The following is a 14,998-nucleotide window of genomic DNA, read 5'->3' as shown; positions in this document are numbered from 1 at the left end:
TGAAATTACTAGATTAATCCGATTGAAAAAAAAAAATGTTCAAATTATTTTCATTAAAACCTACTTGTTTTCAAAGAACTGCTTTTATTTAAAAAGAACTGAGCATGTTAAAAATAATGCGAAAACTTATATAAATCATTTATTTTTACAGAACAAAATCTTAACCAGGCTCAACTTTAAAAGATTATAAAGTCGTTATAAAGAGATTATAGACTTTTTTCAAAACCAATTTATTTTTCATAGAACTAGTCTGCTCATGATCGCATAAATGTCCCATATGCATTTTCATCGTTTTTAAGTTAATGATGCAGTTTGGTTCAAAATCGTACTTTAATCTAGAAATCAGGAGGAAATCCAGTTTTTTAACGAAAACTTAACACGTAACCTTATACGTGGGACAAACTTCAAATGCGTTTTTCTCAGCTTGCTCTTTTTGCATATGGGACATTTATGCGAACATGGGCAGTAGTCATGTTTTAAAAAAAGAATTACCCAATATAACTTTTTTTACCGAATTATTTTTAAAGAACTTGTTATTAGAAAATAATGCAAAAACTTCTTGAAATTATTTAAATTATACTTTAAAATAATCGAAAAAAAATCTGATTGATTGGAACAATGCAAAAACTATCAAATTATTTTTGAAGAACTGATTATGTTGAAAAGAATACGAAAACTCCTATCTGATAATTAAAAAGTAGGGGAAAGTGGGGCAAGTGTAACAAGCTAAGGAAATGCTCGTTATAACCCATTAAAAACGTAAAAAAATCTGTCGGATTTTTAATAATCATCTTATACCAGGTCTTGGCTGAGACTTTGATAGCACAAGTTTTAAAAAAATCTTGTTTTTAATGTAAAAAAATGATTTTAAAATTTTTGATTTTCCTTACGTTTTACTCAACTAGTGGGGCAAGACGAACAACCCGTTGGGGCAAGAGGAACAATGCATGAAACAGCATGTTAATTGGCTAACAATTGAACTGTTATCACTTAGATACATCAGATTAGAATGTATTTTAAACGTTTCTTAAATTTTTAGATTAAAAAATAATATTTTACTGAAAATTTAATCGTTTTTACGAAAAAAGTTATTGCTTAGGGGTAATTCTCCGCCAACTCACACAGCAGTTGCCCCGACCCCTCTTCGATTTGCGTGAAACTTTGTCCTAAGGGGTAACTTTTGTCCCTGATCACGAATCCGAGGTCCGTTTTTTGATATCTCGTGACGGAGGGGCGGTACGACCCCTTCCATTTTTGCACATGCGAAAAAAGAGGTGTTTTTCAATAATTTGCAGCCTGAAACGGTGATGAGATAGAAATTTGGTGTCAAAGGGACTTTTATGTAAAATTAGACGCCCGATTTGATGGCGTAATCAGAATTCCGAAAAAACGTATTTTTCATCGAAAAAAACACTAAAAAAGTTTTAAAAATTCTCCCATTTTCCGTTACTCGACTGTAAAAAATTTTGGAACATGTCATTTTATGGGAAATTTAATGTACTTTTCGAATCTACATTGTCCCAGAAGGGTCATTTTTTCATTTAGAACAAAATTTTTCATTTTAAAATTTCGTGTTTTTTCTAACTTTGCAGGGTTATTTTTTAGAGTGTAACAATGTTCTACAAAGTTGTAGAGCAGACAATTACAAAAATTTTGATATATATACATAAGGGGTTTGCTTATAAACATCACAAGTTATCACGATTTTACGAAAAAAAGTTTTAAAAAAGTTGGTCGTCATCGATCATGGCCGTTCATGGTCACCCGCGACAGACACGGACGACGAAACAAAGAGAAACGCAAAAAGTAACTTTTTCAAAACTTTTTTTCGTAAAATCGCGATAACTTGTGATGTTTATAAGCAAACCCCTTATGTCTATATATCAAAATTTTTGTAATTGTCTGCTCTACAACTTTGCAGAACATTGTTACACTCTAAAAAATAACCCTGCAAAGTTAGAAAAAACACGAAATTTTAAAATGAAAAATTTTGTTCTAAATGAAAAAATGACCCTTCTGGGACAATGTAGATTCGAAAAGTACATTAAATTTCCCATAAAATGACATGTTCCAAAATTTTTTACAGTCGAGTAACGGAAAATGGGAGAATTTTTAAAACTTTTTTATTGTTTTTTTCGATGAAAAATACGTTTTTTCGGAATTCTGAGTACGTCATCAAATCGGGCGTCTAATTTTACATAAAAGTCCCTTTGATGCCAAATTTCTATCTCATCACCGTTTCAGGCTGCAAATTATTGAAAAACACCTCTTTTTTCGCATGTTCAAAAATGGAAGGGGTCGTACCGCCCCTCCGTCACGAGATATCAAAAAACGGACCTCGGATTCGTGATCAGGGACAAAAGTTACCCCTTAGGGCAAAATTTCACGCAAATCGAAGAGGGGTCGGGGCAACTTTTCCCGATTTCGTGTGAGTTGGTAGAGAATTACCCTTAGATGATAAATAGTAAATTTTCATGATATCACTATAATTTGCATGAAATTTTTTTTTAACAATTGTTTATCAGTTTTGAAGTACTTTTATGTATTTATTTCACAGTAAAATATGTTGTTGCAGGAATTCGTATTTTTTTTTTCATACTAAAAATCCATATGGTACACTTGCCCCACCTAAACATGATTTTTTAAAAGCTCTCAACAAAAAAAACCAAAAGTTAAATCATACTTTATAATTGGTGCAAGTCATTAGTAGGGACTCTACTGATCTAGGAAAAATAGCATTTCGATAAAATGAGCCTTAAAACGAACCTTAAGCCTTATTTTGTTCTTTCCAAAAATTACATGAAAACTAAGGTTTTGACAAAAACTTCATTAAATCTTATGCCCAGTGGCGTTTACGTCGTTTTGGCAGTTATTTGGTTGTAGAATAACCCTCTACAACCTAACCCCGCCTTTAGACGGGCTTCGATCTGAAAAATCGCCAAAAATCCATTTTCAACCAATTTTTAATCTTTAAAATGCATTGGAAAGAAGAACTCTTGAAATTTTAGAAAATTTTAGGGTTGGAAGTTTTACTTGTTTTATGTGACTTTGCCAATGTTTTTAAAAATGTCATTTTTTTAGGGGTCAACTTTGGCTGTGTTTTTTACTAACATGTCCTATGTTTTAAGTAAAAAGAAGTATGCAGTAATTTTTCTAGTGTCCTAGGCTATGCTTCTATGCATTTTTTTACAATTTAAATGATGATGGTGCCATTCTATAGCAGAAAAAGTGAAAAACAAGCAAAAAATTGAAAAAGTGACTGTAAAAACATGAAAAAATTAGATAGGCAAAATGTAATGATAGGAGGTGTTAGAATAGGCCAAATACTACCAAAAACAAACAATAACTAAACAAGATAAATGAAAATTAAAATACTAAAAATAAAACAAGAAAAACATAAAACAAGAGAAGTGAAGTTTACTGTAGAACAAAAGTTGCTCAAAATGACCTCCTGAACACGGGAAAATAAAAATTTTCGAAAAAAAATTTGGGCAGTAGAGGGATAAGCTAATTGCATAGCTAGCAACAATTCCTCATACTGGAAATAATCAAAATTGTAAAAATTACAGCCGTACGGGCGATTGTTCCTCTTGCCCCATATGGTCGTCTTGCCCCACCTTCCCCTACTAATAACAAGTCACGTTTGAAGAAAGCAAAAGCTACATAAATTATTTTTTCTTTTTTTGAGAAACCATTTCATTTTGAAAGATTTGGTCATGTTGAAAAGAATGTGAAAGCTCTCAGAAATAAACAAATAGTCTAAAATATGAGTAAACATTTTGAAAAATGTTGAACAAATTTATTCTTTGCAATTCATTCGCCAAAAGTATTGCCTGCACTGACTTATCAAGCGAGCCAGGCCTACTGGGGTAAGTTTACCGCATGGCCGACTCGTCCAAACAAACAAATGTAAACAAAAAACTATTGATCATTGAAGCTAGTTCCAACTCTTTCCTTTCTATTCTACCAAGCGAGGGCAAATCGTTGCTCTACTTCCAATGATTTCTTATTTATTTTTTCAAGAATTTTGTTCTACCATTTATGCCGATGAAATGTCCACTACTTGCTGCGATGTTTTCGCACACACTCAAACACTACAACACGATTCGATCTAGCAGAACAAAACTCGGGGCTCCCCATGTCATATTTCCACCCCTCCTACGGGACCCTTCCGCTGCATGGTCGAGTTGTTCGATCCGGATGTGCCCGTTGGCTTGTACGGCGGCGGTTTCGGTCTCAGGTAGGAGTTGGTGAACCGTGGACTTCCCTCGCGGTAGAAGCTGTCCGATGGGCTGGAATTTTGAGGATTTTTTTTTACAGAAGTCTCTTTAAACTAAATTTTGATCTATACCTGGCAGAACGAATGCTTAAACTTTCATCCTTCGGAGCATCTTTGAGACTCTTCAACGTTCCGGTGGGTTGAACTGGGGCTTGCTGGGAGTACTGCACCATCTGAACCGGTTGAGCCGGCCGGTACTCGTGCCTGTAAGATTTTTTCAACCTATTAATCGAAACGGCATCTGAGCGTTTTCCCAACGAAACAAAATCTACGGCAACCGGTTTGCAGTTGCGAGAACGAAAGAAATCACCTGAAGAAATCTGTACAAATGTTAAACAGAAAATCGAAATAATATTCGGAATCGTCATCCTTCCTACAAAAGTATAAGAATCGAAATGAATTAAGGAGAAACAAAAGAGAGAAACTATCGTTAAAACATCAAATCTAAAAATTACAACAAAGAACAAATTAAAACATCAAAAATTAACCCAAATAGTTCTTACAACTTCTCGTGCTGGAAGCACAGAATAACCGTCAAAACGGAAAGAAGCAGCGCGAAAACCATGCCCGGAATGGCGAACGAAACGGCAAACTCGTCGCTGTAGTTGCGCTCCGGAACTTCCGACTTCATCGGGGCGTCCCACTTGTCCAGGTGGGCCGTGCTGCTCAGCTCGGAGCTGCTGCCCTGTTGCTGCTGTTGGTGGGAATGGCCACTTGGAGAACGGTGAGCCTCGTTTGGGTGGTGCGGCATGGCCGTGATGTCGTCGTCGGCAGCGTGCTGGAAAAGATAGAATATAAATTTTAATATAGAGTGATCGAATACTTCAAAATAAAGAAATGTAAACATTTAATTTGTAACAATACTCAAAACTAAATGTCCTACTTCTCGAAAAAAAAACTAAAATTCATTATTTTATAATTGAAAAAATAAATAAATAAAAACAGTGTATATCATACAAACCTGACAAATAAATATTTTAATAAAACAAGGAAGACGAGAAAAATATATTTGATTTAAATTAAAAATCAATTTTAAAACAACTTTGTTCCCATTTTTATGTGAAGTTCTTTAAAATTCAAAGAGCACAGCATTTTAGTTATTTCAACTTTTTCCATATGAAAAAAATCAAATCAAAAAATAAAAATCGTGATTTGATTTATCATCGATTACGGGTTTTGGCAAAATAAGCCACAAATCTAATTTTTCAGCTTTCTCTTATACGAATCTATATTTTTTTTTGTTTGAAAAACAACAATGTTCTTTGTCGTACTGGTTATGTCTACACCATAGCATCCTGCACATTTAGAACAATTTTGAAGTTGGAAAAAAGGAAATATGTTTAACTATGCCATCGTTTAATATTAAATTTGCAATAAAAAAAAACCATCGCGAAATTCTGAAGAACTTACACCGTTTTAGTCGTTAAAATGACGTGAAAAAAATCGTAACAATCAAAAGCTTTAAAATGGCATCTAAAGTTCGAATCACGAACTAAAAAAAAGAACGCACTTGTTAAAGAACAAGGAATTTCTTATACTTGAATATTTTTTCTCTGTTATCGGATTTTCTTGTAATAATTTTTAATAACAGATTGGGTTATTTTTCGAAAAGATATCTGTTATTATTTTGTGTCATTATATAGGTGATTTCAAAACAAATCCTGACCTTTTGACAATAATAAAACCATAACTTTTCAGTTATTTTCACCAGCACGGTTATTGAAACTGGATTAAAAATATCTACATATTTTTAAAGCTTAAAGATCCCACAAATCACACTGTTTCTAAAATATTACCAATACAGTCCAGACTCGATTATCCAAAGCTCGATTATCCGAAGTTTCGATTACCCGATGATTTGTATAGAACTTCGGATAATCGAATCACGAACAAAATTTGTTTTTAACATTAAATGTGAGTTCAACGACAAACGAATTGGAGTTGTTAATTGCCAATTAAAAAATAAAATGCATTTTTTCAATATTGCATCACAGCCAACTTGAATTTAAAAATTCGTATTCATTTTTGCGTAGACAATGGAAAAAAAGCTATGGAAGTGAACAAATAAACAAATAAAGTTAAACATTATTATAAAAATTTTATGAGCTATTGAGACAGAATTAAAAATATGTACACTTTTAGACATTTTTAGCAGGTTGTTCCCGGACAGACGGTAAAAACACAATCCATGCCATTCCAATAACAAATTATGTTAAAATTACAGAAAGTGTTATGGAATCTTCTTGAAAAATCAATTTATGCATAAGAGTTTAATAACAGTTTATGTTATCAAAACAAAATTTGTTATTGCTCTGATATTGATTGAAAGCCAAAACAACTTTGGAATAACATTTTTTTATTATGGAAGAATACCTCCAACTGTTATTGGGATGATCTGATTAGTTGTTAAAATAACAAAAAAATTATAACAAAGATTTGTTCGAAGAATAACTAAAAATGTTATAAGTCTGTTATTACAATAACAATACAATATTATTGACCTAGTATTTTCAAATATCAAGAAATGTTATTCCCAAGTTATTTCCGTCTGCTCGGGTTGTGAAAAAATATGATCAATATTGAAGTAAAATCTGTTAAATTGTGATAAATATTATTATTTTAATAAAAAATTAAGGACATATTTTTTCGAAATATGTCTCGTTTGATATCAAAACATACCCCCATGTCCCTAACATAAATATTAAACAATTATTTAAGAAATCTGCCGATTTCGACCATTTTTATTTTAGCTTTTTTTTTTTTATTTGGCTCGAACTTTTTGGGGGCCTTTCGAAAGAAGCCATTTTATGTGAATTTTGTGTGTGTGAGTAAACCAATGTCACCCATAGAGTATCTACGTTAGAGAGCCTATATGGAGAGGCGAAATGTTACTCTCAGGGTTCCAATCCAGCTGTCAAATCGGGGTTCCAATCGAGCAACAAGACCATGCAAGAACAAGGTCAGAATCAATTTAAAATAATTTTGGGCAGAAAAATTAGATTAACAACATTAACAAACATTGTAAAACTGTTGTTTTTATTAAAATGATAGTTTTTGTTAAGTTTGTGCTAGTTCGGTACAAGAAACGTGCCAGCACCAAAAAATACTACAAGTTTTTCAACCTTAAATTTGAATGATTTTGGGTGTTTATAATTTCTCTCAGAACATTTCATTTCCCTATGTAGGTCTCTAATCTACGTGCGTATGTATTGCGTGTACGTACACAAAAATAAAGTGAGGTTAAATTTTGTCAGGCTGCAAAACCAAATGGTTTAACTTTTGAAGGAATTTTTGATCAATTTGGTGTCACAAAAACGTATTTTCCTAAAATTCTAAATTTAGTGAGCACAGCACTTTTTCAGTTCCGTTTGGGGTCCTAAACAACACCCCAAAGTTTGGGACCATTTGGTTTAGTCCTCACTTTGCGCAAAGCGATTAAATTTTCCTTATAAATTTGTATGGAGAAAACCATTTATTTTATTTTGATATTTATTAAATCCACGTTTCATGCTATATTAAAACCGGACTCGTTTTCGGATGCTCTGGAATGTCCTCTGAAACTTTCCGGAAGAGAGTATGGTCGACGACGTCGGTATGGTGCTAGCGTGCCCCTGAAAAAAGATACAGTGTGTTCAAAACTCGTCTAAAACGTGTTTTTTGCTCGAAAATCACGTTTTAGACGAGTTTTGAACACGCTGTATCTTCTTTCAGGAGCAAGTTAGCACCATACTCTCTTCGATAATGTTGTAGAGCACATTATAGAGCATCCGAATATGACTCCAGTTTTGATATAGCATGAAACGTGGATTTGATAAGTATCAAAATTTAAAAAAATGGTTTTCCCCATACAAATTTATATGGAAAATTCAATCGCTTTGCACAAAGTGAAGACTAAACCAATCGGTCTCAAACTTTGGGGAGTTGTTTAGGGCCCCAAAAGAAACTGAAAAAGTGCTGTGCTGGAAAATCGATTTTGATATTACACCCTAATGTTACATATCTAATTCTCATCCAAGCAACCCGCCATATTCTTATGCCGATGTCTCAGCAACTAGAGGTCCGATTTTCAATGTTAAAAAATGAATCATTCGTGAAATTTTCCGATCTTTTCGAAAACAATACTTTCAAAAAAATTGAATCAAGACTAACATTTCAAAAGGGCCAAACATTCAATACGCCTTATGAATTGTTAGTCTTGATCAAAAACAAACAAAGTTCACGCTTTATCTTTTATGAATATTTATAATATAAAAAAATATAATAAGTTCATCAAAATAATAATAAGTGTACTTTGCTTATGAAAACCAAAAAAAATAATACAAACAATAACTTACCATCTTGAACGCGCACCAATCCAGCTTGAACCCGGAATTCTCAAACGTGGTCTGCACCGACGTCCGCTTATAATTACACGACGCAATCTTGTACAGCGGCTTGACCTCCTCCTGCAGATCCAACAACCTCGACGAAAAATCCGCCCGACTTCCCAAGTGCACCACCACGCCCTCCCTCTGCTGCGGCTTCAACGGCAGCCTCGCCCCCAACTTGACCGCCGAATCCATAAAAATGATGTGCAAATCCTGCCGGCTCTCCTGCCACAAATCGTTCCGGAAGATGTTCTTCAGGTTCTCGATCCGCCCCGGGTCCATCATGTGCACCCAGTTCAGGTTGTCGATCTTCATCTGGATCACGTTCCGCGGCGGAAGTTTCCGATGGACGGCCAAAATCAGCACGATCCGCTTGGTTTCGTAGGTTTGTTTGTTCAGTGCGATGATCTCGATCGGGACCTTGCTGTCCGCGGTCCGTTCCGGCGGAGTTCCGTACAGAAACCCGGAGTGATACTCGTGGCTGTACATGTAGCGAACCCAGCCCGGTAAATCCGGATAACCCTCGAGGGAGGGGCGGTACTGGAACTGCTCCGTGAGACCTTGGAAGGTCCAGTTGAACATGCGGGGTTCGACACGGAGGGAAAATAGCTCCGAAACGAAAACATCATCCGTGAGGTAGGTCCCGGCGGATGGTTGGAGATGGCAAGCGAAGATCAACAGCACCAGGAAGGTAATCGATTTTCCCGACGACATTGTTTTGGCGGTGTTGTTGTTGGAATTTTCCTACCGAAATGGGAAAATCACTTTTCCTATGAGAAATACTACTTTTTCTTCAACTCTTTATCACTAATTGATAAACACTAATTTAAACTATTAATTTGTAAGCACATTTCGCCCAAATAACTCAAATCTCCCTCAAAAATACACACTATTTTCAGCTGGAGAATTTTCCACAGGTCGGAAAATTGTTGGGAGAAAATTTTGACAGATCTCTGTGTGTAAGGAAAAATCAGTGGAAAATCTCGTTCGACCTTGGCTCCCCAATGCCTCGGGAAGAACGCATGCGCATCAAAATCTTGGGGGGAAAACGAGCGCGCCAAACAAATCCAAGTTGGCGTTGGAAACACATGCACAGGGAAAACGGGCGACGCGACGTCTCTAGAATTGAAGAAGGTTACTTATAAAATATTACAAAAATGTTTCAACAATTTGGAAACCTAAATATCATTTGTTTACTATTCTTAAAATTAAATTACATTTACAAATTTTGTTACACCTAATAACTAATTAAATTCAGGGTGACTACACATTTTCAAATTCTCGACTTTTTCAGAAAATCAAATACCTAATAGGCAATTTCTTACCTAAAGAATGATTTGACTCCAACAACCATACAAAAAGTCAATATCAACTATCAAACAAAATTTCTAAATAAAGCAAAAAATGTGACAGAGAATAAAAAAATACAGATTTTTTTTTATTTTGTTGAATTAAAAATACGCTTTTAACATAATAAAACTTGTTTTCGCTCAAGAATTTCAAAATATCTGGTTTTTCTTTTTAAAAAATGTTTTATTAAGTTCCCTTTGGATCTGGAAACTTAGGTATTTTATTTAATTGAATCTATGGTAATTTATCGAGTTGTCAGCATTTAAAAGTTCCGTCATGAGGAGTGACATTGGGTCTTAGGGGTGAGATTGGGTCAAACAAAAATTGTGAAATTAGCGGAGACAATTTGTTTTAAACATTATTGTAATAACCGAAACCGAATATTCTTGAATTATTTTTTTGTAATTTTAAATATTTTTTCATATTATCAATACCGTCATAAGGGGTGACATTGGGCGGAGGGGTGAGATTGGGTCATTACAATTTCTGGACTATTGCATTATCCAATCTCACCCCCAGATCCAATGTCCCCCCTGATGACGGTACGTTAAAAAGTGTTTTTTTATTATGAAAAACTATTAGATTTTTCCATACTTAGTTTTTTATATAATTCCCACTAACTCGGAATTCGCATTAAATTATTGCTACTGATCGCACTATTGCGACTTGTCAGACTGGCTTGAGAAGTTTTGAATTTCCTCAAAAATGATCAAAGCGAGCCGAGCTTAATCGCTTGTTTTCCAGCTGTCACTCGCAGTTTCGAAGTGCGAAAGACCAGTTTGGTGGAAACTGCGACTGGAAATGTAAATAAACATCGAACGGTTGCCTAGTTTTGTGAATTCTTGTTGTCAAAAGTGCGAGAGAAAACTGCGGGCAAAATCCAAGTTACAGTGAAAGGATCAATAGTGTGGTATTTACATTTGTTTTTAGAGCAATCAAACACTTGGGAAATTACAAAGAACTTAGGTTAACATTGAAAAATATTTACCACAAAAAAAAACTATTGCTAAACTAAAGTTGAAAACGTTTTTTTTTTTAAACCTTCGAAAAATTAGAAAAAAATTAATAAAATCAAAATTTGACGGTGGTATTATTTTCTGTTTTATTTGGTAGTCAATTAAAACAAGTTTGATTAACTTAACAAACTAACGTTTATTGACACGACTGTACTGCTCGGCACTCGGATACAGAATGAATGAAAAGTGAGAAAGAAAGAGAAAGCGCGCGTGAATGAATGACGTTTGTAGGGAGTGTCCATAAACTACGAAACTATGGCATGGTAATAAATAACGTAATACAACATCTTCCCTGTTTTATCAAAAAGAAAACTAAATAGAACTGTGCTTGAGAATGAGGTTAATGTGTAACTAAAAATAAAGACCTAAAACTAAACCACAAAATGCTGGATGTTTCTGAGGACCACTGGAGCTTGTTCGGATGATGTGTGACTGCTAGAGGCATAAAGCTTGATGACTGGTATCGAGATTTGGTGGGTTACCTTGGGCGTGTTGGGTTCATTACGTGGATCCGGACTCACCAAGTCTCGAAAACTTCGTGTAGCGGCCAAGACCACAGCTAGCACCATTCGTGCTTCGCCGTGCGCGGACTGGATCATCCGTCTGCGTCTGCCGCGGGCCGCCTGTCGTACAATCACAGCGGTATCTCACGTGGCGCGTTCTTGTTGGTTGACGATCTTGCCCGGCAACGCAACCTGCACACTGAGCCTCAATGCGGCAGATGCTGCGCTTGGTAGAAACCGGCATGTTGACGCGAGTCATTTTGCCGAACTCTAAGAAGCCCAAAGTGCGACACACGTGCGCAGATAGCAACGGACCTTGCTCAACATCGACCACTTGTAGGACTAGGTTGTACTTACGGCCGTATTGTCGACAACGGATAGTCGTCTGACCGATCACAGGAATTTCGCCGCCACCAAAGCCATGAAGGCGGTACTTCGACGGTTGAAGATCACTGTGGGCTTTCCCGGTCATCCGCTGTAACCAACTGTGTCCCACGAGGCTGGCGTTTGCCCCTGTATCCAATTCGCACTGAACTGACTGCCACTTTCCAGCGATGCACATGTCTAGATTAGCTTCAACATGCCCACCACTTCCATCGGAAACTTTTCCGATTGTTGCACTTTCGCTGCTCGTCGACTCCGTCTCCGTCAAGTCACCGTCGGTACTGCTATCCACAAGCACTTTCTGCACACGAGACTTCCGCTTTAGCTTCTTCCGACGCTCTGCCTTGCACACTGCTTCGAAATGGTTCTTTCCGCCACAACGATAGCACCGCTTGCCGAACGCTGGACAACTGCCTTTCGTGAAGTCATGCATTTCGCCACAAAACTTGCACTTTTTTGCATGCTTCTTCACTTTGTTCACGCTTGCATTTCGTTGCTCGGAAATCGGGTGCTGCTCGGCAATTTCCTCCGCGTGGCAAAAATCAACTGCTTGTGCCTCCGTCAGATTCTGCATCGTCAACAGCTTCGTGCGCAGCTTCGACCATTTGATCGACGTAACGAGCTTGTACTTCAGCAAATCTTCTTCCAGGACTCCAAACTTACACACCTTCGCTTGCGACTTCAATCGACACAAGTAGTCATCGATTCTTTCCTCCATCCCCTGAGACAGCGAGAAGAAATCAAACCAATCGATGAACTTGTTCCGCTCACGTACAACTTTCCGCTTGATCGCCGCCAATGCCAGCTTCGGGTCCTTCTTCTCCACGGCGGTCAGTTCGAAGTTGAAATACTTCTTTAAAGCCTCCGTTCCAACCACCGACAGCAGGATGCTGGTTTTCTGCTCGTTTTGAGCCTCTGGCCACTTGTCCATCCCAACTGCACTGGCGTAATACTTCCAACTTTCTTCGAAAAAATCGAAGTTTCTCTCCATGTCTCCATCCAGTTCCAGCGGAGGCGGAAGAGGAACCGATGCCACTGCCGCCGGTCTTTCTACAGGCGCAGCCGGCGCCTTCTTCAACGATCCAATCATCTCCTGGAACTTTCCCATAAACTCGGCAAACTGCTTTGAATCCATTTTGTGGGAAAACACTTCGCCTCGACACGACGTTAAAGAAAAATATGGCGCTGGACAGTATCAAACAAGTTCGCTCTTCACTGCGCAACTGCTTCGCGATCACTTCCGCTGATGATTTTCTTCGTCGCTCGATCGAACTTTTCCTCGCCGAACACTTTCCGCGATTTCAAATGACGCCGGAAATCACCTTTAGTCCACGAGTGCTTCTGACACCATGTTTTATTTGGTAGTCAATTAAAACAAGTTTGATTAACTTAACAAACTAACGTTTATTGACACGACTGTACTGCTCGGCACTCGGATACAGAATGAATGAAAAGTGAGAAAGAAAGAGAAAGCGCGCGTGAATGAATGACGTTTGTAGGGAGTGTCCATAAACTACGAAACTATGGCATGGTAATAAATAACGTAATACAACATTTTCGAAATGATGTTTAATTTATTATTGGTTTACCGTTAGTTTTGTTGTTGTTTGCAGTCAGATGTTACCTTTTGTTTGATAAGCTTAGTCAAAAACAAATAAAAATTATTTGATTCATAAAAAATACTATGTCAATCATTGTCAAATGCATGCAATAGAATAAAAAACTAAAGTTTAAAGTTTAGTGCTTTAGACAAACAGAGTGAATTGAATTCGAAAATTATTCAAAATGTTATAAAATTATTCAAAATAAGAAAATAATTGTTAAACAAGTATGCTGGAGATTCGCGAATTTCCTAACTTTTTGATAAAAAATGGAAAATTCCCGACTTTTCCGATTTTTTTGCGGATTTCCGATTTCCCGACTTGAGTGTCCACCCTGTTTAACGTGAAGACTTCCATCATTGTCATGATTTTTCGTTCAAAGATATAAATTTTGCGTCGCTTTCAATATTTTGACAAAATTCCTTCTACAAGTTGTTTAGAATAGTGCCCTACACATGCTGATTCCTTTTGGTAACGATTATCCCATTCCTTGTAAAGTTATGGAATTCGTCATTAATCAATGATTGCCAACACGGACGTCAATGATTGTACCACAAAATTATATAAATTTTGAAACACAATTGATTTAGATCAAAAATTCCTTCAGTGGCTTCAAGAAGGCAACAACCTGCACATGCTGATTCATTTGGTGCAGAAATTCGTTAAATTGAATTTAATACAGAATATTTCATAGTGATGATCAATTTTTTTCGAAAATGATCAACGGCTTCACCTTAAATAAAATAATAATGCACTGCGAAAACGTTACATAATCCACCTTTAGGTGGTTGGTGACTTCCTCTCATTTAAAGACTACCTACAGACTTTTTGTCAAGATTATACAGACACGGCCTTTGAGGAAAATGGCATCCCTCTACACGGCTTTTTCGTGGCAATCAGACCCGACCAGTTGAGGTTATGTGAATTCAGACCATTTTTTAAACTGCTTGTAATTTAAGATAGGTAAGTCAGATCTTGAAAATTCCCTAAAAGGTCTTCTCATATGCTTTCTAAAAATATATAACATGTGAGGGTTTCATGAAAAAACCACCCTTTTTACCATAATTTTAATTTAATATGAAACAGTTTTTTTTAACATAACTTTTTAAATACATGATAAAACTGTATGAATTTAAATAGCAACTTAGGGGACGTTAAGACGGATCGATTAAAACCATTCCGGCCAAAATCGGTTGAGCCTGTGACGAAATATTCCAGTGACATTGATTTGGTACACATGTCTACATACAGCCAAACATACAGACATTTGCTCAGCTGGTGATTCTGAGTCGATATGTACAAATGAAGGTAGGGCTAGGAGGTCTAATTAAAAAGTTCATTTTCCGAGTGCTTTTATAGCCTTTCCTCAGTAAGGTGAGGAAGGCAAAACGTCTTGCTTATTTATTGATCAAAAAAATGTGATACATAGTTTTGCTAACGAATTTAAGCTATCCCTGTTTCTTTTACAAGAATTATACAAAAATATTTTTAAAGTCCA

General features: G+C 36.3%; 2 protein-coding genes across 4 annotated transcripts in view; one reads left to right on the top strand and one right to left on the bottom strand.

Annotated features, from left to right (window-relative positions):
- The window catches only part of LOC120418713 (uncharacterized), a 406,326-nt gene that overhangs the window by 62,999 nt on the left and 328,329 nt on the right, over positions 1-14,998 (top strand). The window lies entirely within an intron of this gene.
- Positions 3,991-9,625, bottom strand: LOC120418703 (epsilon-sarcoglycan). Of its 3 annotated transcripts, none has more exons than XM_039581171.2 (5): positions 8,614-9,625; positions 4,783-5,057; positions 4,590-4,652; positions 4,352-4,483; positions 3,991-4,292 (listed from the first exon to the last, which is right to left on the bottom strand). In XM_039581171.2, the coding sequence occupies exons 1-5, from the start codon at positions 9,358-9,360 to the stop codon at positions 4,142-4,144; spliced, it is 1,368 nt and encodes a 455-aa protein (XP_039437105.1). In that variant the 5' UTR covers positions 9,361-9,625; the 3' UTR covers positions 3,991-4,141. The 3 variants fall into 3 exon arrangements, with proteins under 3 accessions (XP_039437105.1, XP_039437104.1, XP_039437106.1); XM_039581170.2 differs by having other exon boundaries at positions 4,352-4,501; positions 8,614-9,624; XM_039581172.2 differs by lacking the exon at positions 4,590-4,652 and having other exon boundaries at positions 8,614-9,616.

The sequence above is a fragment of the Culex pipiens genome, chromosome 2, assembly GCF_016801865.2.
Source record: "Culex pipiens pallens isolate TS chromosome 2, TS_CPP_V2, whole genome shotgun sequence".
NCBI classification, from domain to species: Eukaryota; Metazoa; Arthropoda; class Insecta; order Diptera; family Culicidae; genus Culex; species Culex pipiens.
The sequence above is the reverse complement of the archived record's forward strand: the minus strand, read 5'-3'. Positions and strand labels throughout refer to the sequence as shown.